Consider the following 16,241-nt stretch of genomic DNA (forward strand, 5'->3'; position numbering starts at 1 on the left):
CAAGTTTGAGTGCGGAGCTCATGCACGGCTGGGCGGAGGCGTGGGCATGCGCACTAACGACCTGCTTATTTCCTGTTTAATGTTTGTGCAGACAAACATTCGTGATAACTATGACATTACTTTTCCACGCCAATTAGGAGATTTTCAAGCCCCACTTCGCCGTTTACTCTTCAGTTGAAGAGCACAGTTGAAATTGGGAGTTTTGGTCGAAATACACAAAACATCAAAGCAAAGTTTTGGATGACATCAAACGAACAAAGAACTGCAGTTACTCATGCATTGCAAGTTAACATAAACAGGACACAAGTAGAAAGTCCCGAGCACGTAATAAACATTTGCCCTGTGATCCCATCTAGTGGACAAAAACATGGTTGTCGGAGGGGGGGGGGGGTGTTTTGCATTACGTTCGCTAGAGGGCGCAGAGGGTTAATAAAAAAAACCCACTTTTCTCATTCAGCCAATCAGCGCTCGCAGTATACGTGATCTCGTATTGTCCAATCAGCGACGTTGACACTGGAGTACCCTTCTGTTGTCCCAGGAAGGTGACACCTAGACAAAACCCTTCTTTATTATTCATTTTATATCGCTTAAAAGCTTTTCATTGCCGCCATGTCTTCCTTTGGGAAGATATTGGGCGTCCTCCGGGGTGGTACTCGACTCATTAGACGCGCCCCGCAAAGGATAATGACAAGAAAGTAAGTTCGTCGCTACCCTCTAATGCTATCATGCTAACGAGTAGCTTAAGGCAGACAAATCGCGCGATATCACGTTAAATATCGTGTACCTTTCATATGCACTAGTTAAAGGGCTTACCTGTGTGTGTGTTGACATTGCAGGGCGAGCGGTGGAGCGAACATAACACCGCAGTATAGGCAATATCCTCAACTCACCAAAAAGCAGAAGTTCGAATCGGAGCTGCTCAGCGGCGCCATGTGGTTCTGGATCCTCTGGCACTGTTGGCACGACCCCGATGCAGTCCTGGTAAGCGATAATGCATCCACATCTGCCCCGTTGGAACTAGTAATGGTCATGTGCACACCTGCCTGCTTTAGGGTCATTTCCCTTGGCCTGATGCTTCCCAATGGACAGATGAGGAGCTTGGAATTCCAGCTGATGATGAGGAATAAAGTGATTTAGCACTCCTTCACAATTTGGATTTCCAATCTTCATTACTTTTACCTTGTTTTGCTTCTTTGCAGATCATCCGGCGTGACCTCAAGGATTCCCTGAAACGTGTCATTGTACATACAATAAATCTTCTAAGTTAACATTTTGTCACGCGTCATCAATTATGAGCCTTTTCACTTTACTCATTTTATTTACAGACTTTTTTTGAAACGCAGAAACAAAAATGCATCAACAGTGTCTGAGCTTGCCAGTGTTTGTATCATGTTCAGAATGTAAGCAATTGGGGAGACCAACACTTGAACACAAATGCAAAAGAAAAAGGAAAAAAAAAAAAGACGGGATGGGAAGGAAAGTGGCAGCGGAGGCTACGTGAGCAACTACAAATACGAGTGCTGACAGTAAATTGTGAGTCGTGTGCACGTCAACCTGAGCAGAGCTTAAAGCTACTTGGCATCTTTTTCGGATGACTCCGTAACACTGAGCAGTGTTTTTTTTTTTTTTGAAAGCGGGCAACGAGCAAGAAGCCAAAAGAAAAATAGGAAAAGGTGAAAACATCTGCATCCGTGACGTGGCTGGTGCTTTTATCAAAGGTTCTGTTCATGGCATCATTCCCTGAGAGTCAACAACTGCAAAATTCTGCACTATTTTCAGCTCCTCGCAACCTCCCGGCGCCACACTGGCTCAGAATACTAAGTGGCACGAGTGGATTGAGGATTCAAAGTAAAAGAGAGAAGGGGGGGGGGGACCCGTTCTAGTAGCACACAGCCAAGGAAACCACCAACGACAAAATATAAACACCAGCTACGGAGAGAAGAATTAACAATTAGTAAATCAACTGCTACGCAAGATGACAAGCACACCAATGCAAACACACCACATTCACAGAAAAACAAACAAAGGACGTCCAAAATATAATAAAATTGTATCTCTTCGTTAATAAATACACCAAAATAACAAAAGAAAATCTCAGATAAAAGGAGAAATAAATTAAGCAGAATATCCATGAGTTGGGGGGGGGGGGTAGAGATTCCTATTCAAACCAACAGGGGGGGCAGCAATAAACTTGTAGAAAAAGCAAAGGAAATTGGAAAAAGGTGAGGAAAAAAAAAAAAAAAAGCTGCCACCCTTTAAGTCTTTATTGCTGGTGAGTCTTAGAAAGCATGAGCACCATTTTTGAAATCTGCCGCTCCCCAAAAAAAGCAAGACTATGCATCAAAAGTCGTTTGGTAAACCTCATTGTCGTTCTCCATTTTAATGCCCGCAGTCGCTCCCTTCCTCCCTCCATTTTGTTTCATCGTTAGTGTGCTTGTAGTGAAGTGGTGCATGACCCCTTTTGTCCGTCCTCTTCATCTCATTTTCCCAAAAAAGCACAAGAGTGTCCGAAAATAGGAATTCAAAATAAAAAGCGTCTTCTTCTCTTTCCTTTCCCTCAGACAAAAACACGACTGTGTCTGTTAATTTTCAAAATCTTGCCCAGTCTCTGCTTGGCGGTGGCCATGCCTTTTTTGGGACGCTTGCCTGAGAAAAAGAAAGAATTAAAGGTCATCGGTGAAATAAAAGCCATGATGATAAAATGGATAGTCAAACCTTTTGTGGCTTGATTGCTGATGGGCGGGGGGTTGGGGGCGTGTCTCTTGGAGGGGTGCAGGGGCGGCGACATGTCGGGCTCACAGTACTGGTAGTCGTGCTCCGGGCTGGTCAGGCCCTGATTGTCCCAGGCCTCGCTGCTGTTGCCTTGGCTGTCCATGGGACTGGCGTCCCCCTGCTGGTGGGGCGCCGGGCCCCGCTGCTCGGCAGGACCGGAGGACCACCAGGGCTCTCGGGGCGACGCCGCCTTCTCCGGCCTGGCCGGGCACAGCAGGCCGGCCATGGACAACATCCCCTGAATGGCTTCTTCCGTGCTGGGTGAGGTAGGACGTTCTCTGCGGGGGTCACCCCAAAAAATTGAACACCCAAATAGGATCATCCTTTCCCGTGTGGGCTTCTTCTTACCGTTTGAGCGGCTTCTGGCGAGACGGGCCCAGCTCGATGGTGTGTCCTTTCTGCCTTTGCTCCTCTTCCTCTGAATCCTCGTCGGAAGAGGACGAGAGCGGAGACACTTTGCGCTGCCAAGGCAGAAGACATTGAAATGAGCCTTCTTCAGCTGTCGTGACCTTTTCCAGCATATGGATGAAACCAAATCGTGGACCACGGTACCTGCGTTGGGGCATCGCTGTCCGAATCCTCGTCTGACGATGACGAGCGTCCCGATGCTTCTTCCCTGAGTTCGGTCTTCACTCTCTCCACGCTCGCTGCGGCACCCAAAACAACAACAAAGTGTCAAAACACAAACGCCAAATCATAGACAGACACGAGATGGTGATTCAGCACCAATGATTTTGTGAGCGTCGGCGTGCGGCCCTCGATTCATCCGGTCTGACTTGACGTCGGTGCTCTTGTTGACGGCGGCGTCGGCGGACTCCGTTTTGATCGGGCACGTCGTCGGCCGCCTCATATCCCTGAAATCGAAATTCGAGGTCAATCGGAATCGACCTCACTTCGACCCGGTTTGAACAATCAAAGTCTTCAGACCGAATGATCCTGCCGTTGACCAGCATGAGTCTGAGGTGATTCTCCTCCAGGGACTCGGCGGCGGCGGCCGAAGCCGTCGAGGCCTTGTTGAGCTTCCCGCGAACTTTGGCGCAGAATGCGGGATCCTGCCCAACGCACATGACAGGTCAGGGCCGCCCAAAGACATGGTGGGAGAAGAAAAAACTCACGTGCTCCAGGGGGCCCACCTCCAGCCTCCTCAGCACCTCCCTGGTGTGTCTCTCCAGGATGTCCAGGTTGGAGGACGTCCGGGTGGCCTGGCGCTGCTGCTGCTCCCGCAGGCGGCGGGCGGCGCGCCTGGCTTGCCGCGCTTGGCACAGACGCTCCAGCGTGGCGCGAGTGGACGGGCAGCCGTTGGATCCTCCGCAGACGCTTCCCTGAGATTTGAGCGGCTTGACGCCGGCGCCTCCTCCGTTGCTGGGATCCTCCTGAGGAGCCAGACGTCACCTTCTCGGTTAAACTCGCGTCCCTCTCGGCAGAGGGGAAAGAAGGCCTGTTGTTCGATTGTCCACCTCCAGGTGTCGGATTTCCTTGGTGAGCTCCTTGACGAGATGATGCGGCTTGATGTTGTCGGGGACCTCGCTGTTGGGCTGAGTCACCTGGCGATGAGGTCGAGGCGGCAAACGATGAGGAAAAAAAAATAAAAATAGTGACGGGCTACGGAGGAAGGCGGTGTGGAGAACTCACCTCTCTCTTCAACCAGGTCTTGAGTGCACAGATTAAAGCCTTCACGCCCTCCGTCAGGTATGTCGGCGGTGGACACGTGTCTTCTCGGAGCTCTGACAAAAAAAATCCGTGTTCAAGGGATTTTCATGGCTCAAATATCCTTTTACAAATATATAAATTCACCTTTGAGCGTTTCCAGAAGATTCTTGGCCACATACCAACAGATGGCCTCAAAGTAGGGAAACTTGAAGAGGTCCGGCGTTTTCAGACGACGCTCCATTTCGTAACACCTGGCCGATAAAAGGCGTCAAGGAAGGAAAAGCGCTTTTCCAGACTCATTTCAACGTGTTCGCACCTGAGCTGCATGCCAATGTTGAGGTTGTGCAGGAAGTTGCCACCGAACGCCATGCAATCCTGAGACGTCAGGACAGCGTGGATCCAGCCTGCAGGGGGCGCCACAGCATTACTCAACGACTCTCCAAACAAACAAATCCCGCGGGTGAGACCAATTTGTACCCGTGGGGATGAGGAGCGTGGTTCCCTGCGACACCACGCACTTGTAGCACTTGTCCACTTTGTCCCCGAAGAAGATCTCGCTCTGATTGGGCGAGGAGCTCCAGGCCTCGTACAGCGCCAAGTTGGCGGGCGTGGGCCTGATCAGGTAGAAGATCTTCTCGCCCTGAAGGAGATCGAACGGCGCAAGGTTTACGTCTCTGGTCGGTATGGTGTCTGGAGACTTGTGTCCCACGTACCCAGAGGACGTGGTACCACACGGAGGTGCCGCCAAAGTCGATGTGGAAGTCCGTGTAGCTGTCCTTGACGCCCATCAGGCAGTACTTCTGCACAAAGGGCTTGGGGAAGAACGAGTCGTCCGGCCAGTAGTTCTCCACCCAGGACATCTTCTGAGCGACGTCGGGCACCTCCACCAGCTTGGACATCCTCCAAAGAGACAAAAAAAAAAAAAACCATAATTGGAATTGGAATGAGGAATGGACGCCGCCGCTTTGGGGACTCGGCGCTCGCTCACTTGGTGTCGGAGAACTCCAGGCTGATGAGGTTGAGCACTTTGGGCCGGTGCGGGCTGGTGAAATACTTGATGAACTGGCTGAGCTTCATCTTGGTGTCGGCCTGCCGCGCCACGTCGATCACGTCGATCACTTTGTCGCCGCCTACGGACAGGAGATGCGCGACTGACACATTGATTTGCTTCACGTCTGATGACGGCGGCCATCTTTGACGCCCTCGAGGCAAAACAAGGCAGATAAACATCTGTGACGCAACAAATCACGGCGGGCCGACACGTCGGGTTCTGCAGCTGCTTGTTCAACTTTCCCTGTGAGTGAGCACATTACCTTTTATGACCCTGCCACACACACGTGCGGTCCAGCTGGCCTGCATCGGATGACAGACGACAGCTGGAATGCTAAAAAGTGCCTGAAAAAAGTCCGTCCAGACAGGCGCCTCTTCAAAGACCAACGCCACTTCACAAGAAATATACATTTGGAAAACGAGTGCGCCATCCCTCTTATTTGCATGAAACAAATCCATCGAAACCTGTTTTGCATTTCTCAAACTCAATAAATGTGCTCAGTCGTGGAATTCCACCCAATACAAAGACGGGAGAGGGGTGACATGATGCCTCACCCACGTACTGCTCCACGTCTCGCACGCCGAAAGTGGGCGGCGGCAGCTTGAGGCCCAGGCCCTCCATCTCGGTAACGGCGATGGGGTGTCGGAAGCCCGAGCGCGCCAGGTATTTGGGCGTCACCTGCTGGCCTCGCATGCGTATCACCACCTCCTCGCAGCTGCGGCCACGACGACGGCAAAGGTTATTCCCGGCGTACGGCGCGGCTCCGATTGGCCGTTTTGCGGGCCGCCTACCTGGGGAAGGTCCTGCTCTGCAGCTCCTTGACGAAGACGGGCGTGCCGGCTTGCACCGGCTTGCCTCCGTCGTCGGGCTCCGTGTAATCGTGGCGGTGCCAGTTGTTCCGTCTTTTCACTGGCACAAAACGACACAGTCACGCCAATGTCTTTGAACGACGACGATGACGAGAAGCGGCGAAACTCACTCAGGGAGGGTCCGTGCAGGACGTCACAGTTGGGACAGTGGTAAACGTCAATATCAGCAGCATGGTGCTCCTCCACGTGCACGCAGCTGCAATCAAAACAAATGCACAACGGGCAGATCGCTCATCAACAGGAAGCAGCAAATGTTGTGGGGACGGCCAGATGTGCAGCACGGGACTCGGCGGGATGACGTTAGCGGCGCTTGGCTGTCGTTCGGGACTCATGATTCCACCATGTGTTCGCTGCGAGGAAAGCGTGACTCGCACGGCCTCCCCCCTCCCTCGGTGTTTGCCAGCGAGCGACCTCGACTGACTTTTCCGCCACGGCGGGAAAGCGGCACCCGCGCCGGGAGGGGAAATTGGGCTGGGGAAGTGAGGGGGCGCAAGTATTTCCTGCCTCCCACGACAACACGTTGCGTCGCTCGCCACGCCGACGTCATCCAATGGGACACCAATAAACTGTGAATCTGTCTTCATGGACAACGGCCATGTTTACGATTGGCGCGCCTTAGTCAGCAGAAGGCTTCTTCCTTCCGAGCGCTCAGCTTGGACTGCATCCACTTCCTGTCATCGGGGGCCCCCTTTCCCGTTCATTAGCCGGCGCGGTGAGAAGGCTTCATTGTCCTCGGCGGGCGACAAAAGGCCGGAGGCGGGCACGGCCATTATTTTAAGCTCTAAATAAGCACGGCGGCGCACGGGGGAGCCGCGGCGCCCACATGAGGGGGAGCCTCGCGTGACCTCCGGGCGCCGCCTCACGCCGTCCGACTCCCCTGCTAATGAGTGTAAACACAGCCTGGCCGACATTGGAATGGACGGTGGCTCGACATCCGTCCACTTAGTGTAAACAAGAAAAAGCTTCCCTGCGCAGACCATCCATCTTCTTTTAGTGCGGCCGCGACGTTGACGGATCGCTCTGTGAACTTGCCTCCGTGTCACGGCCATCAATCAGCACACACACCTCCGCCCCGTCCCATCGTCACGGCCCCCGCCTCCTAAATTAGCCGACCGACGCTACTTGTGGAACAGCTTAAGCGCGAGACAAATTTGGGTTCTTCTGTCACGGTCTGAACCAAAATCTCCTTTTTGGCCCACACTCGCTGTTTGTGCAGCTTCAATTTCTCTTGGCAGCTCTCTTCATGCCATTACGCAATCACTTCCGTCATTTCAAAGAAAGCGCTTTGTTGTTTTCCAAAAGTGTTGCCGTGACGATGCCGCCCCCCTTCATGTACACACTGAACCAAATGGGCACCATAGCAGATCATGACAGTGGCGTGTGACGCCATCTTTTTTAGATTAGATGACCGCGACACCTGAGACAAAACTTTACAGCCTTGATCCACTGAACTTGATAGTACGCGCACACGCACGATAAAAGTTGTGCAGCAATGACTCATGGGACGTACTGATAACATCGCAGGCACTCGACGTGACTAATACGCGTGGAAGCAGAAGTTGCCCGACAAAAGGATGACTAAAAATGCTGGCGAATGCTAAATATCAGAAAGAGGAAGACTAATGTTTCACATTCATGAAGCGTTTTAATGTTTAAATTGGACAGAAAGTGGCCATTTTATTCATTAAAAACATCGCGAGGCCCAAAGATTACTTCAAGATGTACACAAATGTGACAACTGATGTTGACGAGGGTGTTCAGTTCCAATATTGGCCGCTAGGGGCCCCCTCGACCATGTGCCCTTAATAAGAGGGATTTAAATTTCTCAAGCTGTCAATCAAAAGCGCCACCACAATAACAAGGTCGGTCGTTGTTGTCCAACGTGGCCTTGCAAGTCAAACGAGGCCGTTTGTTCCCAAAACGTGTCAAAATGTGCTTCAAAACAAGAGTGCGAGCGAGCCACGTTTAACAATGGAGGAAGTTGCTCGAGGAGCGAGCCAATGTAAATAGCTTTGAAAGTGCGCCGACATTATAACCCGACTTCGTGACCCGTTGACGTCAAATTAACGGGAGAACACGAAGCCATTGATTTAGAACGCAAACAAGCCACCTTTGAAGATGACGCCGAGCGTGACTGACAACAGCGCGACGACCCAAATTGGAGAATAAAACTACTTGTCTCGAAGACGTCTTTTGTCTTCAAGCTTATGCGAGGACGAGATTACAAACGGCCCGCAATGCCGTTTGAGTTGTGCCCCATTACGACAACATCCACCGCGGTTTCAAGGAAAAATCCAGTCCACTTTCTTCAGTCAACTCGCGTCAATAGACGATTTAAAGCCCCCGAAAGCTAAGCTAACTTAGCCACCGGTCCGCCGCACGCAGAACCGTCGCCTTTTCCAGACAAACCCGCCGTGTTTGTCCCCTCAAACGGAGCTGTGCCGCGGGAGAACACATTGGCCGACGTACCTGCCGTGGAACCAGTCCTTGCAGATGTCGCACTCGATCATAAACCGGCTCACGTCGTAGGGCTGCCGGCAGACACAGTATAGCGGGGTCGCCGCCATCTTGCTACTGTCCCCAAACAACGCAGGAATGATTGCGGGGCGGAGAGTCAAGTCCGGTGGCCGGAAATTGCCGAAGTGCAGCCGGGCGAAGCCGAAGCCAACCCGGAGGAAAGCCCTGCTGTGACGACATCAAGAGATACTTTGAACTCAAAGAAAAGATGACGTGATGGCGATATGATCACATAGGTTACTTCACAACATAAAAGGGACTGACATACAAATAAATAATGGAAACGTAAATGTGCGACACATGTCACATCCCCTCAACTGTCACCATGCACCTTATTCTAGAATTGCAGACCACAGATATGACTTTATGAAGTTTGCCAAGGAAAGAGGTTCTGAATTTAGCGTACAAAAATAAAATGATCAGTCCTTAACCTGAAATTCTGAATTACTGACAAATGATATCTGTTTGCTTTATTAAGCTCAGCGGACAAGCATGACAATCAAATACGCCCCCTCCCGCTACGTCACCATGGACATGAGTGATGTGCATTACAGTTCTTTTAAGTGAACTGGATCTTTAGAATCAATTCACTCAAAAGATTCGTTCCAACGAATTGTTCAACGAATCGTCCCCCTCCACATACACACTGATCCCGGTTTTTTTTTTTTTTTTTTTTTTACTTCAATAACACACAACTAAGCAATACACCTCACAATACACTAGACAAAAAAAAAATCAAGTAAACACACGGTAATGTCGACAACGGTAACGCACACATTTTTCTCTATATTACAACATCCCGTGGAAACAACCCATATACATTAAACAATACAACTAGACAAAAAAAATGGCTCGGGTAATTCACACGTCTCGTTCGTGAACGGGAAATACGTCACTGACTTGTAAAGTCCCTCCTCCTGTCACGAGTGAGTGACACTGATGTGCATTCCCGTTCTTTTAAGTGAACTGAATCACAGGCCACTTCATTAGGGAAAAAGTTTGCCACACCCGCCCTCACCCCCACTTTCTGATTGGCTGTTGGGTCCGTGACGTCACTCGGACGCTCCACTAGGTACACCGCCGTTTTCAGGCGTGAGCGTGCTCGTCATCTCGTGACTATTTCGGGAGGATGTGAGTGTGCGTGTGTGTGGGTGCGCGCGCGCGCCTTGGAGAAACAGGTCCACTCGCAAGTAGCACCGGGCAGGCTGCCACCACCTGTTGTTGGCCTATTTTTTTTTTTTCTCTCTCTCCCCCCACTCCAGGAGAGGACGAGTGACCGCGCATTAGTCGGAACCGACCCGGCTAGGCCCACTCCAGCATGCCGCCGCGCTGGTCCAAAACTTTTCATGTCCAAAGTATCCGATGGCGAGAGAGGACGCCGTGAGATGCGTGCGTCTTTTCCTCTACACGCTCAATGTGCTCTTCTGGGTAAGAAATGCGGTTCGGACTCATTGACGTGACTCATGAAGATATCGACGATCATGTCTGCATTCATTTGTGTGCGTGTGTGTGTGTCTAGTTGTGTTGTTCTGTCTGTGTGTGTACGTGGTGAGTGTGCAGAAAGGTCACACAGTCGTGGAAGGCAGGATTGTTATGTTGTGTGAGTGTGACATGTTTCACATTCTCCAATGTTATTTCTGTAACGGAACCCGATCTGTGTGTGAACGAGCATTCGCGTATGCTTACAGCTGATGTCTGCGTGCATTCTGGGTGTGGCGGCGTGGATTCGAGAGTCCCTAAACGCCGTCCTGACTCTGACCGCTCACACCAGGTCAGTAAGCATGTACACAAAACAAGCCAACAAGCATCCACAAATGTGTGCGGGCGCACAGGCTGGAGGAGGCGGCGGCGGTGACGTTGGCCCCCGTGGTCCATCCCGTCCTGGTGGCGGTGTGCTGCTTTCTGCTGATGGTGGCCATGTTGGGCGTGTGCGGCACGCTGCGCTGTGACCTCATGATGCTCTCCTGGGTAAGGCGGCTTCCCATTGACATGCACACGCACACTGACTGGGTTTGCGTTGCAGTACTTTGGAAGTCTGCTGGTCATCTTGTGTGTGGAATTGGCCAGCGCTCTGTGGACCTATGAGCAGGTGTCTCACACACACACAAACAGTGTGGCCTTTGTGTATGTGCGTGTTTTATGACGTATCAGCAGAGGGGCTGGCTAACAGTGTGTGTGTGTGTGTGTGTGTGTTTGTGTTGTCACCTGGCGTATTCAGCCCCCTGTGCAGCGCTCCGACATGATCAGTCTGAAGTTTCGCATGTCCAACTTCGGCCTCGGCCAGCATCAGTGGCTAACACACACCTGGAACGTCTTTCAGACAGAGGTTGGTTGCCTCACACACACACACACAGACACACACATCATACACACACGTTTTTGTGTGCGCGTGCAGTTTGAGTGCTGCGGGGTGATCTACTTCACGGATTGGCTGGAGATGACGGAGAGGGAGTGGCCTCCCGACTCGTGCTGCTCCAATCAGTATCCGGGATGCGCTCGGCGCGCCCACCAGCACGACCTGAGCGATCTCCACCAAGAGGTGAGAGGCGGCCCGGCCCGGCCCAGCCCGGCCCGCGAGCGAGCGCCTCGACAACGATGACGACGTACGTGGTTTCTCACCTCCAGGGTTGCGGCCCCAAGCTGTTGTCGTTCATCCGATCGAGCGCGCCGCTGCGAATACTGCGCTTCCTGGGCGTGGCCTTAGGCGTGGCCCAGATCCTGGCCATGGCGCTGACCCTCACGCTGCTCTGGACACTTCACTACGGACGCAAGGGGCCCAAAGACCGAGGAGCTTGGCCGGCGCCGCCCGCAGAAGGCATCGTGGCCCTGGCTCACGGCGGGCCCGCCGAGCGCCACTTGCAAACCGTCTCCTAGCATTGTGGCAAATTGTTCAAGTATCCAAAGTGTGTGTGTGTGTGAGAAATTTTCCGTGTTTATTTCCCATTGCTCAGGAATGTTCCCAGAGGTTAAAGGTCACAAAGGAAGCGAGCCAAGAGGAAACCAACGGGAGGAGCTTGTCGCTTTAATAATAGTCGAGACTGGCGTATTCTCGTTGAGACAAATGAGGGCGTTTCTTTCTTTCTTTCTTTCTTTCTTTCTTTCTTTCTTTCTTTCTATTAAATGCAATTTATGACAACACCGCACACGCTGTCAATCATCTCTCGTCCCGCCCGCATGCACGAGAAGAGAAAAATCACAAGCATCATCTAGACGTACATGTGATCGAACTGAGACACAAGGAAGCTTAACTTTGCATATTGACACCAAAAAAAAAAAGCATCATAGGCAGAAGTTCATGCGTCGGAAGGTGTGTGGCCACTGGAGTATTTCTTCCACGTCCTTCATATCCACTTTACTCTCAACTTGTGTGAGGGCAAAGATTTTCCTGTGGTGTTCCACAAGGCTCAATCTTAGGCCCCACGCTTTTAGTTTTTTTGGAAGAGCTAGTAATTCTTTGAACTGGTTTTGTTCTACTGGCGTGCCAAAGTGGTCCAACCGCTATGTAGAAGGGCAGTCACGTATCGCTCGCAGCGGCTAGCAGATATGAAAGATGTTGAATAAACACTCAAATGGTTTGCCACAAAAAGGTGTCGTGCAAAAATATCAACAAATCCTGTCAGTAAATTGTCAGGCATATTTTCAAACGTCAATCAACCTGAGGAGTTCCTATCCTGAATGAGGCTAGCAGCAAGCTTAGCATGTTAAAAAAAAAAGCACCTGAACAACGGAGCATCTTAGATACCTGGAACATCACACCACCGAACGGGAATTTTCACCCCCGTCGTCCGGCTTGCGTCAGAGCTCTGAAACGCGGACGTTGTCGGAGGCGCGCCGAAGGTCGCCTCGGGTGTCGGACGACGGTGCGCCAGCGATGGCGGTCGCCGGGCCTTTGTAGTTTAGCGGGACGACTTCCTCCAAGATGGCGTTCAGGCTGGAGCGACTGCGGATACAAGTCGAATGACGGACATTTATCTGGAGATGACGGAAACGCTCAAAAGGCTCTTACGTCAGCGCTCGTTGCGAAGCTCGGGCGGCGTCCGACTCGCGCTCGTCCAAGTGACTCCGTTTGGTCCGGACGCAGCAGGAAGTTAAAGCCGGCGGCGAGGTAGACGAGAAAGAGGAAGAGGACGAGCCAGACCGGCCCGGCTTCAACAAGGCCTCTTCGGAGCAGCTCCGCTCCACCGAAGCTCGCTCCGCAAATTGCAAGCTCTGATCCAAAATAAAAATGTTGACATCAAATGGAACGAAAGTCTTTGTCGGCGAGCTCACCGTGGTTTTCTCAAGGCAGTGCAGCAAGTGGTGATGATGCGCCGCCATGCTGGCGCCGGCGTTGGCTTTGTCCAGCAGCGCCCGGCCGGCCTCCTTGGACGCCTTGGCGCACACACAAAGTCACATGAACGCATTGTGAGTTCATCATTGCACATTTGAGGCAAAACTGGAAGTGTACAGAAAGGTCACAAGGTAGCGGAAGGAAGGCAGGAGGGGGAAAAAAAGATGATGAGCAAGAGTTCTACTTGTGCGCCCTGCACGTTTGACAAGTGGAAGAAGAAGTTTCCTTCTTTACTGGGTCACGTGACAGAGGAAACGCGTGACGGAAAAGCCAGTCAGCACCCGGCACGCGTAATACCTCGGCGTCGGCCAGCAGTTTGTAGCGCAAGTAGGCGCTGGTGCCTTGGCTCTTTCCCGCTTGAATTCGAGCCAGCTGACTTTTCTGTTTGTGAACACATGCATGTATGCAATTGGGTTTTTTTGTTTCATCATAGAATGATTGTTGTTTTGATCAATAAGATTGACTTTTCCAATGATTTTTTGGATATCTAAGATGTCAAATGATTGTTGCGGTGAAGCAGCTCGTCACCTTCTGCGCGCGCCTCTTCTCAGCTCGCTGGCTCTGGTGGTAGATGCGGCTGAAGTTGGACACGATGACCGGCACGGGAAGGGCGATGACCAGCACGCCGCTCAGCGAACAGATGGAGCCCACGATCTTGCCCATGATGGTTTTCGGAACCATGTCGCCGTACCTGAGGAACAGATCGCTATTTATCAGCTCACTCGACCGATTAAAAAAAAAAAAAAAAAAAAGTGAGATGCTTGCAATTCCGCCTGCATCCAGACGGGGGAGCCAAATACTTGGCGTGGTTCCGCTGTATACAAGAATAAGCTACAGAATCAGAAGATAAAATAAGAATGATCGCAATAAACAACAACATATGTATCCACATCAATGTAAAAAATAATAACAGAAAATATGAATATTATGTGACACACATAATGCAAGTAGCAAAATCAATACTCATCAGTAGAGACTTGTGACTCAACCTCATTTGTGCAATAAAGCTCAAGTCGTTCCTCTTCAACTATCATTTGACGTTAATCCGAGTAAAGCGATGCATGCAACCTCTGGAAAAAAAAGTTGCCTGAGGCCCAGTTGCGTTCACGTGCACGCTTAGAAAACAATTCTAGCGGAAACGGGCACTTCCCTCTTTTCTTATTGACCGCTAGCAGGCAGCCGAACGCACCGACGGCCATGCTTGAGCGTCACCCACGACGACAGTCATGTGACTCCACGTGCGTGCCGTCATGTAACACCGGTGCGCTCACACGGTGCGGCCGGGTGACGGACATCACCTGGACGCACGTGACAATGGCACACCTTACCTACCCACAAGCCTTTGCGGTGCGTGTTGCCATGGAAACCCGAAGCAAGCCCTCTTCATGTCGCAGCGTGGGTCATGTGACTAAATAATAGATCCGCGTGGACACCTATCTGCAGGTGTTTTGCCGAAACACGATCCCGGGTACATACAAACACACACGTGTACACACAAGTCGGAGCAACGAGATGAGGTGGCCTCTTGTTGCCGTAACCATGACAACACACCACCATGAGTCCATTGAGACCTCAATGTCAATACGGAGCATTTAACGAGTTGATCGGCGGCACCTTCTCGAGTGTCCGACCGACCGCAACGTTTTCACGTCATCACCTACCCGAGCGTGGTCATGGTGACGATGGTGTACCAGAAGGCGGCGGGGATGGAGGTGAAGGCCGAGCCCTTGGAGCTCTTCTCTGCGTAGAACATGACGGTGGCGAAGATGATGATGGCCATGGTGAGCGAGAAGAGCAGGAAGCCCAGCTCGGAGGCGCAACTCTGCAGCGTGTAGCCCAGGATGCGCAGACCGGCCGAGTGGCGCGAGAACTTAAAGATCCGGAAGACGCGGAAGACTCGAAGCGTGACAAAGGCGCCGCTGACGTCTTCGTTCTCGGGCATGACCAGGCCGATGTAGTAGGGCATGATGGCCACCACGTCGATGAGCGACATGACGCTCTTGACAAACTTGAAGCGGCTGGGCGCCGCCACCAGGCGCAGAACGTACTCCACCGTGAAGATCAGCACGCAGGCCGTGTCCATGCAGAAGAAAGCCAAGGCGTAGCGCTCGCCGCACGACGTGGACCTGGCCGATCCCGGTCTCCCCCCGCACGGGACCGTCTCCAGAACGTTGGCGAGGACCGACACGGCGATGAAGAAGCCCGTGACGTAGTAGAATACCAGCGCCGCGGTGGACGTGTGCGGGTTCTCAAAGGCTCGCCACAGGGACTCTCGCCAGTTCAAATCGGCCGGCGCGGGCTCGTTGCTCGGATCCGTCTCCTCGTCGTCCTGGAGCCGCTCCAGGTTCTCCTTCCGTCGGTCCTTGTAGTCCTCGTAGCAGCAGTCCCCGATCACTTCGGGCACGATACCGAAGAAGGTGAGCTCCTCGTCGAAGGCGGCGATGCACTCGTGACGCGGGAAGTGCAGCTTCCCCGTCTGGTAGAAGTTCAGGATGTGGCGGAACAAGCCCGGGTCACGGTCAAAGAAGAACTCGTCGCTCTCCTGCCGGAAGAAGAAGTCCTTCTCGGAGCTTCCCAGAAGCGTGTCCGGGTAGCGCTCCAGAGTCTCCCGCCACGTCTGGAATCGACTCCCGCTCACGTTGAGGATGAGGACGTTGTCTTTGCTGCGTCGTCCTTCTGGCGGAAGCGCCGGCATGGGCGCGTTGGCCACGGGCATCCAAGCCACCGCCGCCGCACGAACCAGCGGCAGCCACGCCCCCGCCGCCATGCTGACACCGCTCCCTCCAGCCAAATTGGACAGCCGAGCTTTCACGCCGTGGATGCCGACGCGCTCAGCGGGAGGCGAAGACGGCCGCCGTGGAGAGGTCCGGCAGCATCTGGCTTGTTCTCACTCAGGTGACGGATGCTCTGCTCCCCCCTCGCTGGACCTCCCCCAAGGCATGTCGTTCCTCCCTCTGGAGCGCCTCCCTCCTCGTCCCCTTTGTGTGTGCGGAACATGTTAGTCAACTTTTGTGTGTGTGCACTCATCTGTTTGAAAACAGGAGGTGCCACT

General features: G+C 52.4%; 4 protein-coding genes across 9 annotated transcripts; 2 read left to right on the plus strand and 2 right to left on the minus strand.

Annotated features, from left to right (window-relative positions):
* The first annotated feature begins 455 nt into the window (after positions 1 to 455).
* ndufb2 (NADH:ubiquinone oxidoreductase subunit B2) lies at positions 456 to 1,268 on the plus strand. The gene is made up of 4 exons (XM_085901753.1): positions 456 to 695; positions 837 to 981; positions 1,053 to 1,128; positions 1,200 to 1,268. Exons 1-3 carry the CDS (start codon positions 610 to 612, stop codon positions 1,125 to 1,127), a joined length of 306 nt encoding a protein of 101 aa, XP_085757879.1. The 5' UTR covers positions 456 to 609; the 3' UTR covers position 1,128; positions 1,200 to 1,268.
* A 30-nt stretch (positions 1,269 to 1,298) lies between these two features.
* kdm7aa (lysine (K)-specific demethylase 7Aa) lies at positions 1,299 to 9,350 on the minus strand. Of its 4 annotated transcripts, none has more exons than XM_085901742.1 (19): positions 9,291 to 9,350; positions 8,812 to 9,027; positions 6,453 to 6,538; positions 6,265 to 6,382; positions 6,028 to 6,188; positions 5,411 to 5,552; positions 5,136 to 5,322; positions 4,900 to 5,062; positions 4,739 to 4,826; positions 4,567 to 4,673; positions 4,405 to 4,496; positions 4,230 to 4,316; positions 3,888 to 4,145; positions 3,700 to 3,824; positions 3,499 to 3,626; positions 3,325 to 3,419; positions 3,121 to 3,233; positions 2,716 to 3,050; positions 1,299 to 2,646 (listed from the first exon to the last, which is right to left on the minus strand). In XM_085901742.1, exons 2-19 carry the CDS (start codon positions 8,907 to 8,909, stop codon positions 2,558 to 2,560), a joined length of 2,472 nt encoding a protein of 823 aa, XP_085757868.1. In that variant the 5' UTR covers positions 8,910 to 9,027; positions 9,291 to 9,350; the 3' UTR covers positions 1,299 to 2,557. The 4 variants fall into 4 exon arrangements, with proteins under 4 accessions (XP_085757868.1, XP_085757866.1, XP_085757867.1 ...); XM_085901740.1 differs by having other exon boundaries at positions 9,128 to 9,303; XM_085901741.1 differs by having other exon boundaries at positions 9,191 to 9,297.
* A 210-nt stretch (positions 9,351 to 9,560) lies between these two features.
* LOC147040442 (A-type voltage-gated potassium channel KCND2-like) lies at positions 9,561 to 16,148 on the minus strand. 2 transcript variants are annotated; one of them, XM_085901745.1, is made up of 6 exons: positions 14,851 to 16,148; positions 13,718 to 13,880; positions 13,487 to 13,570; positions 13,129 to 13,230; positions 12,866 to 13,068; positions 9,561 to 12,799 (listed from the first exon to the last, which is right to left on the minus strand). In XM_085901745.1, exons 1-6 carry the CDS (start codon positions 15,954 to 15,956, stop codon positions 12,655 to 12,657), a joined length of 1,803 nt encoding a protein of 600 aa, XP_085757871.1. In that variant the 5' UTR covers positions 15,957 to 16,148; the 3' UTR covers positions 9,561 to 12,654. The 2 variants fall into 2 exon arrangements, with proteins under 2 accessions (XP_085757871.1, XP_085757872.1); XM_085901746.1 differs by lacking the exon at positions 13,487 to 13,570.
* tspan12 (tetraspanin 12) lies at positions 9,977 to 12,002 on the plus strand. Of its 2 annotated transcripts, XM_085901750.1 has the most exons (7): positions 9,977 to 10,287; positions 10,548 to 10,630; positions 10,692 to 10,827; positions 10,883 to 10,948; positions 11,078 to 11,185; positions 11,255 to 11,398; positions 11,485 to 12,002. In XM_085901750.1, exons 1-7 carry the CDS (start codon positions 10,222 to 10,224, stop codon positions 11,731 to 11,733), a joined length of 852 nt encoding a protein of 283 aa, XP_085757876.1. In that variant the 5' UTR covers positions 9,977 to 10,221; the 3' UTR covers positions 11,734 to 12,002. The 2 variants fall into 2 exon arrangements, with proteins under 2 accessions (XP_085757876.1, XP_085757877.1); XM_085901751.1 differs by lacking the exon at positions 10,883 to 10,948.
* Positions 16,149 to 16,241: the final 93 nt, after the last annotated feature.

This window comes from Syngnathus leptorhynchus, chromosome 21 (genome assembly GCF_054491065.1).
Source record: "Syngnathus leptorhynchus isolate UIUO chromosome 21, UIUO_Slep, whole genome shotgun sequence".
Classification (NCBI taxonomy): Eukaryota; Metazoa; Chordata; class Actinopteri; order Syngnathiformes; family Syngnathidae; genus Syngnathus; species Syngnathus leptorhynchus.